The following is a 12,151-nucleotide window of genomic DNA, read 5'->3' as shown; positions in this document are numbered from 1 at the left end:
TCTCTCTGTCACTGTACTCTGCTGTTATGCCTTTGTGCATATTCTTGGGGTTTCCCAGTTGTGGTCCTGGTGACCCCTCTGTCTGCTGATTTTGATTCCAGTGGGACTGTCAGCAGTTTAATTAAATCTTAATTGATTTTTTTGCCAGCACTTAGATGTTGGGTTTTCTGCTGAATATTTAGGGGAAATTGGAGAGCTCTGACCATTGCAGATCTGAAATCTGAGTGGAAAAATGTCCAATTGTTAAACGATGAGTTAAATATAGGATTTTCGCTGCCTCTCCTCCCACGTACAACACAAGGCTGCTCACTCGAGACATATTCTTTGAATCCAGTTTTTATACAGTTTTTACTCCTTCTCTTCCCAGAATTTCTGCTTTTCTTTCACCATCCTAAAATCCCTTTCCTTTTACAGATAATCACATTTCTCTCTCTCCTCTACTGGCTCCTCAAGAGTTCCGCCCACTCATACTCCCTCCCCTACACTCCCAAGCCACACCCCTCCATCATTCCCTCAGTCCCCGCCTCCATCTTCCTCCACCCTGCCCCTTCCTCCCTCTCACCCTGTGTCTGACTCTGCTTGTGTCTCTCTCCTCGACAGACCGCTCTTTCTTCCAGTGGCGGACTGTACTGCCTAAGTGGTGGCTGTGCTGTAAATATCTGTCACAGTTGCATGAGGCTTGCTGTGTGACTGCTCTGTGCAGCCAGCGTCTCGTTTTTGTTACCTGCCTTCTTCAGTGACTACGAGATAGATCACTAGCTAAAGAGAAAGTGTACACCAGCTATGACTGGTGTAACAATACTGTAAACTTACTTGGAATGATCATTATAGTTGATTATCTTCACACAGTGGGAACTCGTTCTTGTTATCTTGACCACTTGAATGAGAAGGACAGTTTTAAATTGTAGACTGTAGTACTGGTAAATGGACTGCCTTTCTCACAGTGACAGACTGCAAAGGAAAAGAGAACTAATCATTGCATGCTTAGAAACTAGCACAGTCTTTTACCATTTGCAATGGGCAGTCTGCAACTGAGTTCCTCTTACCAGTAACCCGAGAAGACACACAAAAATGTTATCATTCTCCGAGTGTTAGCCCAAAATTAACAAGGGTCTGTGTTTTGTGTAATAGATCTCTTTCATTTGATTTACAGTCTGTTTCCCAACTTCAGCAGACACAATAGTGGAGAGGTCAAGTTTGCAACCCCAGATCTATGCTCTTTGATCAAAAGAGGTGTCACCCTGACTATACTGTGTAACCCTTTGGATTACAGTAATGGAATCAAGCCATATATAAGTCCATTATTTTATCACCTTATAAAGTGAAGAAGGCAGAGTTTGTCTTGTGTAGCATGCTGTCTGTCTGTGTGCAGTGTTGTAGAGTTCTCATTGTCTTTCTTACCTAACTGATATCCTGGACTGGGAGAATGAGCTCTCTAAACCTACACAGCGCTCCTCTTCGCCCTGCAGCCTGTGATAACCTTCACAATGTCTCCACCCACACTGACAATCGAAGATGCCACACCTCCTTTCTAGGTGTTAGCCGTACATTTGGCTTACTTTTGCAACACATGATGGTATCAAGACAAGGTCTGTAGCAGGGAGAATATTTGATGGGTTCAGCAGGTGAACCCTGGACCATCAAGGTGTTGCTGTTGCAGTGGATGAACGTGACTATCGTGGGCCCCAGTGCAGTTATTTTAGTGAGCCCCTCTTCCTCGCCACCTTCCCCTCCCTTGACACACCCTTCACACTAGAAGCACCATAATAAAACAAAGTACGATTGTCTTGGTCACCCAAGAAAGGCCCAAGGATTTTACAAGGGCTCTTTACTTTTTATCACCCAACAGTCTAATTTATTGTCCAACTGTCATTTTCAGTAAAATGTCTAAAGTCTCCTGACTCCTGCTCTCTGCCCGTGCAGTTTCTGGAGGTCTCTGATGTGGTGAATTCCTTATCATCGCTGTTGCACTGTTTCCTCCCCAACCCCCACAGGAGAGCTGCACAGTGTTACTCTAAAGTGGTGAACCAAAGCTGCTTTATAAACGCTACCGATAATAGAGACTATAAATGTAGCACAGAGCTCTTTGATGAACCGATGCAATGTTGTCTCTTTCCACTGTGCCAGGACTTCAGGCAGCAGCAGCAGCACAGACGCAGTATTTCCAGTGTTCCTTGGGCACTGTCCTGCAGTTCTTATCTTCCTGTTGGATCTCTTGCCCTTTTCTGACATTCCCCTCTTTTTCCCTGACACCCTTCTTTTTGAGGGGGGGCCTGCAGAGCACAGTTTGATTCTGCAGTGAATTGCTCAGAGAACAGCCCAGGGACATAAGCAGAAACACCCTGTCATCTCTTACCTGTTATACCTTCGCATTCTTTGAGCAGAGAATTTTTTTAACGACTTTCAGTGCACGTTACCGGTCCTACATGACAAGCGAACAGCAACGTGAGAATCTAATGAAAGTGACTTTTTACAATTATTTTGATGTTTCAGTTCATAATATTCATTTTCCTATTTCTTGAAGTGCTAAAATACATTTATTCTAAAAAAAAAACATTAAAAGGGTGTCCTGAGTATTTGAGGCGCACCAAGCTGTCAGTAGACATTTCCAGCTCCCAGTAACTAACTATATATTATTACTTTTAGGGGGACAGTAATGACATTCCAGCGGCAGTAAGTTTTATGCAATCCAATACTTTTTTGCTTTTTAAAGTCACCTGTCGTTTACAGTTGTCTTGCAAGTGTCTCCAGAATGAACTTCGCATTTCTGCACATGAGAAAACCACAGGAAAAAAAAACATTAAGGGGAATTATTTTAATTTTGTTTTCCATCCCAGCGGGTATGGTACCTCTCTTTGTTTAACTTTCTCAGGCTACGGAAATCTGATTTGTCTGATATTAACCAAATTATTAAAGCAAAGCCTTTCCATAAACCAAGGCTAAAACAGCAACTAGATCTTTCTCACATTCCTCTTAATATTAATAATTATTAATCAGAGAATGCTGAAACACGGCAGAACATCAGTGACGTTTACAGCTCATTCTGTCCTTCTGTCAGATGAATACGTGACTGAAATTGCTCTTAGTGATGGACATCACTTACAAAATTATATTCCGGCATTCATTTGTTTGTATTTTTTCCCTGTCTGGTTTTTAAAATGAAACTGACTTTTTAATTCTTCCTTAATTTAAAAGCAGAAATTGAAGCAAAGGCCAAAGTTTATTTTGTCACCAACAGGTTCACCAATAATATATTTAACAAATACCTTTGCATTTGAGCCACAGTTGTATCTACTCTCAACTGTGTTGACTGTAGACATCCTGCCAGTAGGACATTCTTCAAGTTACTTGGTCAATTTCCATCTTGTTGAAGGGACTACAGGGATGTACTGGTCATGCTCTCATTAAGCCTGGAGTTGAAAGGGATTAGATATTCACCTGCATTTATGCAGAAGCAATCATTTAGGACATCGGCATTTCTTTGTAAAGTTCAAGGAGAAAACACACATTCACAGGTAGCATAGGAAATGCAACAGCCAGGGAGGATTGAGAATCCCAGGAAGAATGTCTGGAAAAGCCTACGGATGTTCTGTGGTGTTTCTGATCAGTAGGGACTTGTCACAGCTTGGACAGCTCAGCGAGTCCTCCAGGTGGTTCTGAAGTGCAGACGGTCAGCAGATGGCGGTGTCACTCACCACGGCCAGAAAACTGGAACTGTCTTGCATTACAGACCTTAATGCAGAAATTCTCTACTGCTGGAGCACTGGAGAATGAATTGGACATACTGTAGTGAGGTGCTGTACACAACCTTAAAAATATTTAGAAGACAAGAAACGCTTACATTGTAATTGATTGCGGGGCAGTGCCCAAGCTGTGACTTGCCAAGTCAATGCCAATGTCAGTGCTGATCGTTTTTGTACTAATACATTTGGGAGTGAACAGCACTTTTAAAGTTATTTTCCTCTGAAGAATGTCCACAGATTGCCAGTTGTGTCTTTGTGGTAGAATCCTGCACCAATCTTTGATTTCCTTGGGCATCTGTGATAAGTCTGTGAGCTTTGCTGCGAGTTTTCCATTAAGCAGGATGCAGGTCCTGATTGGCAGTGGAAGAGCCACACATGTCCTCAGGATATCTGCTGCAGAACCCCAGTGTTCTCCATTTTCAAGTAATTGACAGCATTACTGGATTTACAACAAAATTCAGTTGGGCTTTCTACAGTTAATTTCCTCCACTGAAAATTCCTAAAATCTTATTCCAAAATAAAATAGCTGTCTCAGAACCCAGCATCAATCACACAGACAATGTGATCCCTCGCCTAATTCACAGACCTGGACAATGCTTACAGGCAAAGGTCAGGCAAGTTAAATATAAAGAGTTTTTTCCATAGTAGTGGACAACATACAAATGGGTTTTGAAAACGCAAGCCAAGAAAATTGGCTTGATTTTTTCTATTGCATTATCATCAATTAGACTGTCTAAATAATAGCAAATAATAAGCAGAAACTCATCTCTGCAGTATTGAACTAGTCACACTCGTGGTGACTTTTTGATGGCTCAGATATCCTAATACAGTACATGCCCGCTCTAACTGGCTCAGGCCTTCCGGTGTGCCTCTGTGTCTCTCTTGATTTATTTTGGCAGGACATGCAGCCCCCTCCCATCCCAATCCACTGCAGGACTTCTTCTTAGCTAGCTCCTAGATTGGCTCAGATTGTGGATGGATCTTCTCTCAAGCTCAATTCAGTAACCAAGGAGCTGAGAGCACACCCAAGTCCTGTACTGGTGGGGACCGGCAGGGGCTGCACGTTGAGAGGTGCTGATCTCAGTTCTGCTGGGTCTTCTCTCCACCTACCCTTCTCCACCCCTCCCCATCCGCAAGGACACGGAGGAGCACGCACGCATCTCCATCACTTTCTTCCGGCTCTTCCGAGTGATGCGTCTGGTGAAGCTGCTGAGCCGCGGAGAGGGTGTGAGGACTCTCCTCTGGACCTTCATCAAGTCTTTCCAGGTGAGCCTGGCCTCCTCCTTCTATCTTTCTCTCCTCCACAGCCCCCCTGAGCTGGTGCTTCATCTCTGGAGCAGAAGGTGCTGTGCGACCATCACAGTGAGATGCGAATCAAGAACAGTATAAAAATATTTGAACGAAGCGAGACTAGACAAAATTATGTTTTAAATAAAAGCCACTGGATAAATGGTGAAGCACGTACAGTGATGCTCACATCCTCTCGAAATCATGATACCTCTCTGAGAGGCAGTAACCCAGGTGGGACTCTGCTGATGTACCCTCGAGCAAGCTAGAAGGCCTAACTCCCCTTGAACCCTGTTCTAACGCAAAATGGAACAAAATGTTGGGATTTAAAAGACCTTTCTATGTACCGAGGAACTTTTGTAAAGAATCCAAAACACTCACTAGGAATATGTGTCACTTATAACAGGCAACAATTAGGAATAAGTTATGAGATCAATTTACCTCAGTAGGTAATTGAGATTTGACTTGGGCCGCGTATCTCTGCTGTTTTCCAGGCCCTACCCTACGTTGCACTTCTCATTGTCATGCTGTTCTTCATCTACGCCGTCATCGGGATGCAGGTAGGCACCTCTCTCTTGGTTTGGTTGGGCTGGGTGGGTGTGACCCGGGCCCTCTTCTAACCGGCTTCCTGAATAATCCCGAGTTTCTGCTCTCCAGGTCTTTGGGAAAATCGCCCTCGTGGACGGCACGCAGATCAACCGCAACAATAACTTCCAGATGTTCCCGCAGGCGGTGCTGTTACTCTTCCGGTAGGTTGGGAGCTTCAGAGGAGCTGAAGCAGCAATCCCAGAGCCCCTTCCTGATCACCTGGCACAGATATCGCGCCCAGGAGAAGATCAGCAGTCTCCACTGGTCCTCGTACTGCTGTGGTCTTGTCCCTGTGCTCGCAGCAAATCCACTCGACAAACACTTTGACCATGAGAACGGAAAGCCGTCTCCCGAGCATTGGAGGATTTCAAGTTACTTATACTGTAGATTCTGATTTTGAGGTTTTGTGTTTTTTTTTCTGGTGTTTGATTGTCTCGGCCCTGCCAGGTGTGCCACGGGAGAGGCCTGGCAGGAGATCATGCTGGCCTGCATGTACGGGAAGCTGTGCGACCCCAACTCGGACTTCCTGCCTGGAGAGGAGTACACCTGCGGCTCCAGCTTCGCTGTCTTTTACTTCATCAGCTTCTACATGCTCTGTGCCTTCCTGGTGCGTACGAGAACTTGGGTTTTATGGAGCTTCTCCTTTCTGTCTTCCAATAGGATTGGATTGTTACATTCTTCTTGTATTCATGTCATTAAGAGACATGCCTCCAAGAGCTCATGTATGATGTAAGCTCATGTAATCTGCATAGAGCAGCAGGTTATTTATTTATCAATGTTCAGTCATATAGAGAAGCACCCTTGTATCACTTTGTGCTAGAATGTAAAAGGAATGGATCCCTCTGACAACAGTTCAATGTTCCCATTAGCTTCTGGATGCAAACAGCACTGTTTGCACTCTGGCCTAAGTGCACAAGAGTGTTGTTTCTTGCCTAGCTGGGGTAACACCTAGGTGCTCTCTCTCCTCAGATCATCAACCTGTTTGTGGCAGTCATCATGGACAACTTTGATTACCTGACTCGTGATTGGTCCATCTTGGGCCCACACCATCTGGATGAATTCAAGAGGATCTGGGCAGAATATGACCCTGAAGCCAAGTGAGCCCACAGCTATTATCTAAATGTCCTATGAGAGCGCTACCAAAGGAACCTAGATCCAAATCCTCCATTACAAAGATCGGGAGGCTTTTGTAAAGTTTTAACAATTCCAGTAGTTTAAACAGTTGAACATTTCAAGGTTTAGCCTTATAATAATTCATTTTGAGTATACACTATATTTATAGATAACAGACTGAGAAAAATGCAAATAGACTGTGAACTGAGAAAAATGCAAATTGCCTCATCTATTTAACCTTGCATATTTCACCTACTCTATTCTGCCATTCTTTGTGAAACTACATGCCTCCGAATGTCTGTGCCAAGGTTCTGAATGTCACAATGATCCTGACAAATACTCTTAGAATCCAAAAGTAATGGCAGTTTATCCTCCTTACCTGCAGGGGGCGCATCAAGCATCTAGATGTAGTGACTCTGCTACGGAGGATTCAGCCGCCTCTGGGTTTTGGCAAATTCTGTCCTCACCGTGTTGCTTGTAAGGTGAGCTCAGCTTTGTAAAGAGTCTGTCTCCAAGAGGACACCTGGTAATTGATAATGACATTTTAGTCTAAAGGAAAAAATACTATACAATAAAGAAACAAATTATATGGTAAAGACATGAGAATAATTTGTGTTATTCTTCAAGGATAAATTCACTGGGGTGTTATTATTAAGTGCCCGCCAGAGGGAGAAAAAACATTTTTATTTTATTATAATTTAACATTTTCAGTTTTGAATAAATAGCACTTAGAGTATACTTCACTGCACAAAGCCAGTAAGACAGTATGATTCCCACTTGGTGAACACCCCCCAAAAAAGGAATATTCCATTGTTTCTTGTACATTCACTTCTTTATCTTGGGAAGGGGGCAACTTTTTATCCATTTTTGAACACAGTTTGGAACTGAAGTTTGTCAAAAAGGGAGTCCAAGAAGGAGTTTGTTTAAACTAAAAGCAGCTGAAGTCAGTCTGTTATGATGCAGGACCCCTGTACAAGACCCTTCAATAAGCATTGTACAATCTTTCCTGAATCCATGTGAGATCCTTGAGATTTGGATAATTTGGATTTCATACCTTGTTTTGTTACATGAGAGCTCATCCACATTCATCAAAATTTCTGGAATTAAGGTAAAGTAAAGTAAAAGTCAGGTAAAGGTTTATTCCGTGCTGAAAAGAGAAGAAAAGAAACATAACGTTTCGGCTGTTAAATAAATCATTGCTGGAATTATTTGGGCAGGTTAACAACCTGTACTAGCTTGTTGAAAGCAAATGTACAATATTGTAAAGCTAAAACCTCTGGTCAGAAAAGAATTATCTTATTGAACTACAGAGAAGATCCAGATAGAAACCAGGCACACAATATATAGTATTTAACCAAAGCGTGAAATTTCTGGGATTAATACATTCATAAATTGATAATAAAGTTTGTATCTGTACACTATTCCCCTGCAGCGCCTGGTGTCTATGAACATGCCCCTCAACAGCGATGGCACGGTCACTTTCAATGCCACCCTGTTTGCCCTGGTGAGGACCGCCCTCAAGATCAAGACAGAAGGTATGAGCACCTGCAAGACGAACCACTACAGAACTTAGCTGAGGATCAGAAGCTACTTTTACAATGTAGCAGATATGAGTGACTGTGCTGCCCTGTCCTCTTGGGAAGCTCTTCAGTGCTTCACTTTATCACCCCAGGATGAGCTGCAGTGAAGAAAACGTGCTGTGGGAGACTTTGCTTTCTCAGCAGAGGGTGGACAATTTGTGTCCACCTCTGAAAATGTTCCTAGCCTTCAGTATAGTCTTCTTTGTCTAGTGAACTTTACTTCTACATTTAGCCTACACTTTTACATTTCAGCCAGCTGTGTCAGCCATGTTTTATGTGACTGCAGAGGGCTGCTGTGCTAACGGGGGCTTCCTGGTGTGTTCTGGGCAGGTAACTTTGAGCAGTCCAATGAGGAGCTGAGAGCCATCATCAAGAAGATCTGGAAACGCACCAGTATGAAGCTGCTAGACCAGGTCATCCCCCCCATTGGTGGTGAGTGCAGAGAGCCATCAAAATGCAGCAGACTACAGACAAGCAGCAATAGAGATGTGCTCAGTGAAGTGCAAGCAAAATTAGACAAGAATGATTACATGCAGCACAGGGAATCTGAGATCCTGGTACAAGGAAGGTTTAATCTTGGTAAAATCAGGGTGAGATCTACATCAGCTATGTCACAACTTCTAAATGTTATAATTTTATTGCATCTCTTAGCAAGATTGTTGGGTCACAAAGTGATTTAGTGTATCACAAATGTATCTAAAGAAACATTCACACTTGTCTCTCCTGGGAAAAACTCAAAGCATAAGCCCAAAGCACTTGCCCACCCAAGTGTAGCCTTGGGTCTTCCGATGACATGTGTCTCTGTGGCTTGCAGATGACGAGGTGACTGTGGGGAAGTTTTACGCCACCTTCCTGATCCAGGATCATTTCCGGAAGTTCATGAAGCGCCAGGAGGAGTACTATGGTTACCGGCCCACCAGGAAGAATGCTGTGGAGATACAGGTGGGAAATACAGAGAGAACCCGACCTTGCAGACCCTCATTTCTGTGGTGCTTTGATATAGTATATGGATGCCGCCTTGATTTTCCAATTTCTCATTTGTGTCTTCTCCCCATTCCCACCACTCTCCCCCTTTCATTCTCTTCCCCTCCTCTCTCCTCTTTCACCTCTGCCCTCCCACTCCCCCCACAATACCCTCCTGCACCCCTCTGTCCTCCCCCAGGCTGGTCTGCGCAGTATTGAGGAGGAGGTGGCCCCAGAGCTCAAGCGGGCCATCTCAGGAGACCTCACAGCTGAAGAGGAAATGGACAGAGCCATGGAGGATGCAGCCATGGAGGAGGGCATCTACAGGGTGAGCACCAGGGAGTGCTGATAAACTACAGGACACTGCTGATTATCTACAGGGCACCTACAGTCCATCTACAGTGTGTATTCTTTGCACAGGGCATTGCTGATAAACTTCATGGCTTCTACAGGGTGAGCCGTGGAATAGACAAGGAAACTCCTACAATTCCACAGACTGTTACAGACAAATCTTACCTGTGCCAGAAATGAAAATGAACAAGTTACTGGTATCAATATTCATTAACCATCGACTGACAGATCATCATACAAACCACAGAAGGACTAGATGCTGTCCACATGATGGCTGTAAGACCTGTGTTTTGGAATTGAGCACAGGGAGGAAGCATGACACCTGTAGACTTACAGTGTAGGGTGAAGCATATTTTACACAACTCTTCTTAAATCGTATCAGCTCACTTATGATTTAAATGTCTTGATGCATTTTCTGGCTATTAATAAAAGTCCACCTTTCCTTAAAGTCTGGTTCCACTCTTAAGAAATCACTTCTTCATGATTGATATCCTAAACAGTTTTTGTCTAATTTTTTATATAGTACCTCATTAGGGTATCATGAAAACTCACGGAAAGCACCATTTTATCAAATAATACTAAAAGATGTGAAAAAAAAGGAAGGAATGGACAAAGCCATTTCCTAACATGGCATGTTAATACTGAAATCCATGAAGTCATTTTAAGTAAACCTCTGCCCTTTGCCCTTTCCTCCAGCGGTCAGGTGGGCTGTTTGGCAACCATGTGGACCACTTTCCCCTAGAGAGGAGCAGCCCGCTCCCTACCAATGTCACCAGCCACCGGCCCCTACAGCTGGCTGACAACCGCCCAGAGGACATCGAGTCACCCCCTGACTCTGTCTTCCTGCCCAACACAGAGTTCTTCCCCCAGGGAAATACCAACAACGCCAACAGCAACACCAACAACAACGCTGCAGAAAAGTGAGTCCTCTGACCCAGCTCCCTTAGAGATATTCTTCCACTACCCGCTGGACTGTAAGGCTCTAAATCCTCTGCAACAATGGCTCTTCACTCACCCTTAGGTTATGTGTCTCTTTGTGTATCCTTTGCACAAAGCACATTATTGAACAAAATGCCTAGGCAAGTCATACACAGACTTGTCAATGTGATTTACAGTAGGTCTTTCCATCCCTTGTATATCCTATGGAAATGTTAGAGAATTAATTGTGTTCAACCTGGACTGCTATGCATCTTTTTATTTTACATTTTACATTAACATTTTACAGCAATGTTAACCAATGTGCCGTTGTGCAGAGAACACATTCCAAAATGCACTTCAGGCAGAACAGTCCAGTGGATTCTGTGATTCCTCCTGCAGGTTTGCGGTCGAGAATGAGATGACCAAGGAGCTCCCTTTGACAGCGGAGACGGACAAGAGTAAAACAGACACCCGACAGAAAAGACAAGCACAACCAGGTCAGCTTTCTGTCAATATTTAAAAATGGAAATCTCATAACCTAAGCATCCTCTACTCCAACAGTTTAAATTGACCTTGGCACTCTGCAATGGGCTTTCCCAGTTCTGTGATTATAGAGTAAGGGCTGCAAGAATCTGGAACAAACTATCCCATCATGCTGCTTGAGGTGATAACCTGATAACCTTGTGAAATCCCTGGATCAATTATTTACAGGTAACCAAGCCAGTAAGGTGGGTCAAATGGCATTCTTTCATTTGTAAATGTTATTGTGTCTCTGTAACTTTATCACCTCATACTGTAGATATTATTCATCAAGCTGGCTATAGTCAAAATACACTGACCATGCTCAGGATCTTTAGGCTGCTTAATATAGCAAACTGTTCCAACTGTGCCAACAGGTCCAGTGAATTAATGCTTTTTAAGCAGCACGTTTTCCTATCATCGGTGTCCAGTATTGTTAAAGTTGTGGTGCCTAATTTGAACTGTGTGGGGAACTGTCGTACTCAATCAGGCTTCATTTTGTATCTGGTGCAGCAAGAGAGCCGAGACTCAAGAGGAGCTGTGCAGACCAACAGGAGGACAAAGACAACCTCTTCTCCCAGATCCCAAAGGAGAGCATCACAGAGCAGGTGCCAACAAACACAGCACTTGTCTCACTGATCCCGAAACACTGCTTCTGCTTACTGGACTGGACCAGACACCCTTCATACAAGTTCATAGTGAACTCTTATGAATACAAGTGTGCTGATCTATATCTCCACCTAGCTCAGCAAAATATATATGTTGGATGCAATAAGACCTACTGTACCAATAAAAGATGTTGTTTCTGTGGACTGACAGAAGGCTGCTAATTGTCATTAAACAAGAGCATTCTGGGGCGCATTGTTACAGTCCATTGATCCATTGTTACAGGTGGATCACTTCCATCCAAAGGTCCACCTGTTATGTACAAAATGCTCTATAGCTGGACTTTCCGAATACATCTGCAAGTAGGTGCTAGTCACACCTATTGACAGAGAGGGTAGGGAGCAATCCTTATATGGAATCAGGTATGGCATCCTATACAGTCCATGGAATCAAGAGAGACAGTACTTCCAGAAAACAATGCAG

At 43.6% G+C, this 12,151-nt stretch overlaps 1 protein-coding gene and 2 long non-coding RNA genes across 4 annotated transcripts in view; 1 reads left to right on the top strand and 2 right to left on the bottom strand.

Moving 5' to 3' along the window:
- LOC102684448 (voltage-dependent L-type calcium channel subunit alpha-1S) overlaps positions 1–12,151 on the top strand; it is a 43,486-nt gene that overhangs the window by 28,633 nt on the left and 2,702 nt on the right. Inside the window, exons 29-42 of one of the 2 annotated variants that reach the window (XM_015342506.2) lie at positions 601–651; positions 4,881–5,009; positions 5,525–5,590; positions 5,688–5,779; positions 6,066–6,225; positions 6,588–6,715; positions 7,117–7,213; positions 8,164–8,266; positions 8,642–8,743; positions 9,126–9,253; positions 9,474–9,602; positions 10,322–10,545; positions 10,943–11,040; positions 11,576–11,670. In XM_015342506.2, the coding sequence (XP_015197992.2) occupies positions 601–651; positions 4,881–5,009; positions 5,525–5,590; positions 5,688–5,779; positions 6,066–6,225; positions 6,588–6,715; positions 7,117–7,213; positions 8,164–8,266; positions 8,642–8,743; positions 9,126–9,253; positions 9,474–9,602; positions 10,322–10,545; positions 10,943–11,040; positions 11,576–11,670 (1,602 nt within the window). Of the gene's footprint in view, positions 1–600; positions 652–2,646; positions 2,674–4,880; positions 5,010–5,524; positions 5,591–5,687; positions 5,780–6,065; positions 6,226–6,587; positions 6,716–7,116; positions 7,214–8,163; positions 8,267–8,641; positions 8,744–9,125; positions 9,254–9,473; positions 9,603–10,321; positions 10,546–10,942; positions 11,041–11,575; positions 11,671–12,151 lie in introns of both variants that reach the window. The other variant, XM_015342507.2, reaches the window with a different exon arrangement.
- Positions 1,818–3,573, bottom strand: LOC107076842 (uncharacterized). The gene is made up of 3 exons (XR_001477963.2): positions 3,267–3,573; positions 2,718–2,767; positions 1,818–2,273 (listed from the first exon to the last, which is right to left on the bottom strand). It is a non-coding gene; the product is annotated as an uncharacterized lncRNA (long non-coding RNA).
- LOC138239207 (uncharacterized) lies at positions 3,591–5,296 on the bottom strand. Its single transcript, XR_011189664.1, has 3 exons — positions 5,209–5,296; positions 4,854–5,089; positions 3,591–3,763 (listed from the first exon to the last, which is right to left on the bottom strand). It is a non-coding gene; the product is annotated as an uncharacterized lncRNA (long non-coding RNA).

This window comes from Lepisosteus oculatus, chromosome 5 (assembly GCF_040954835.1).
Source record: "Lepisosteus oculatus isolate fLepOcu1 chromosome 5, fLepOcu1.hap2, whole genome shotgun sequence".
Taxonomy (NCBI): domain Eukaryota; kingdom Metazoa; phylum Chordata; class Actinopteri; order Semionotiformes; family Lepisosteidae; genus Lepisosteus; species Lepisosteus oculatus.
The sequence above is the reverse complement of the archived record's forward strand: the minus strand, read 5'-3'. Positions and strand labels throughout refer to the sequence as shown.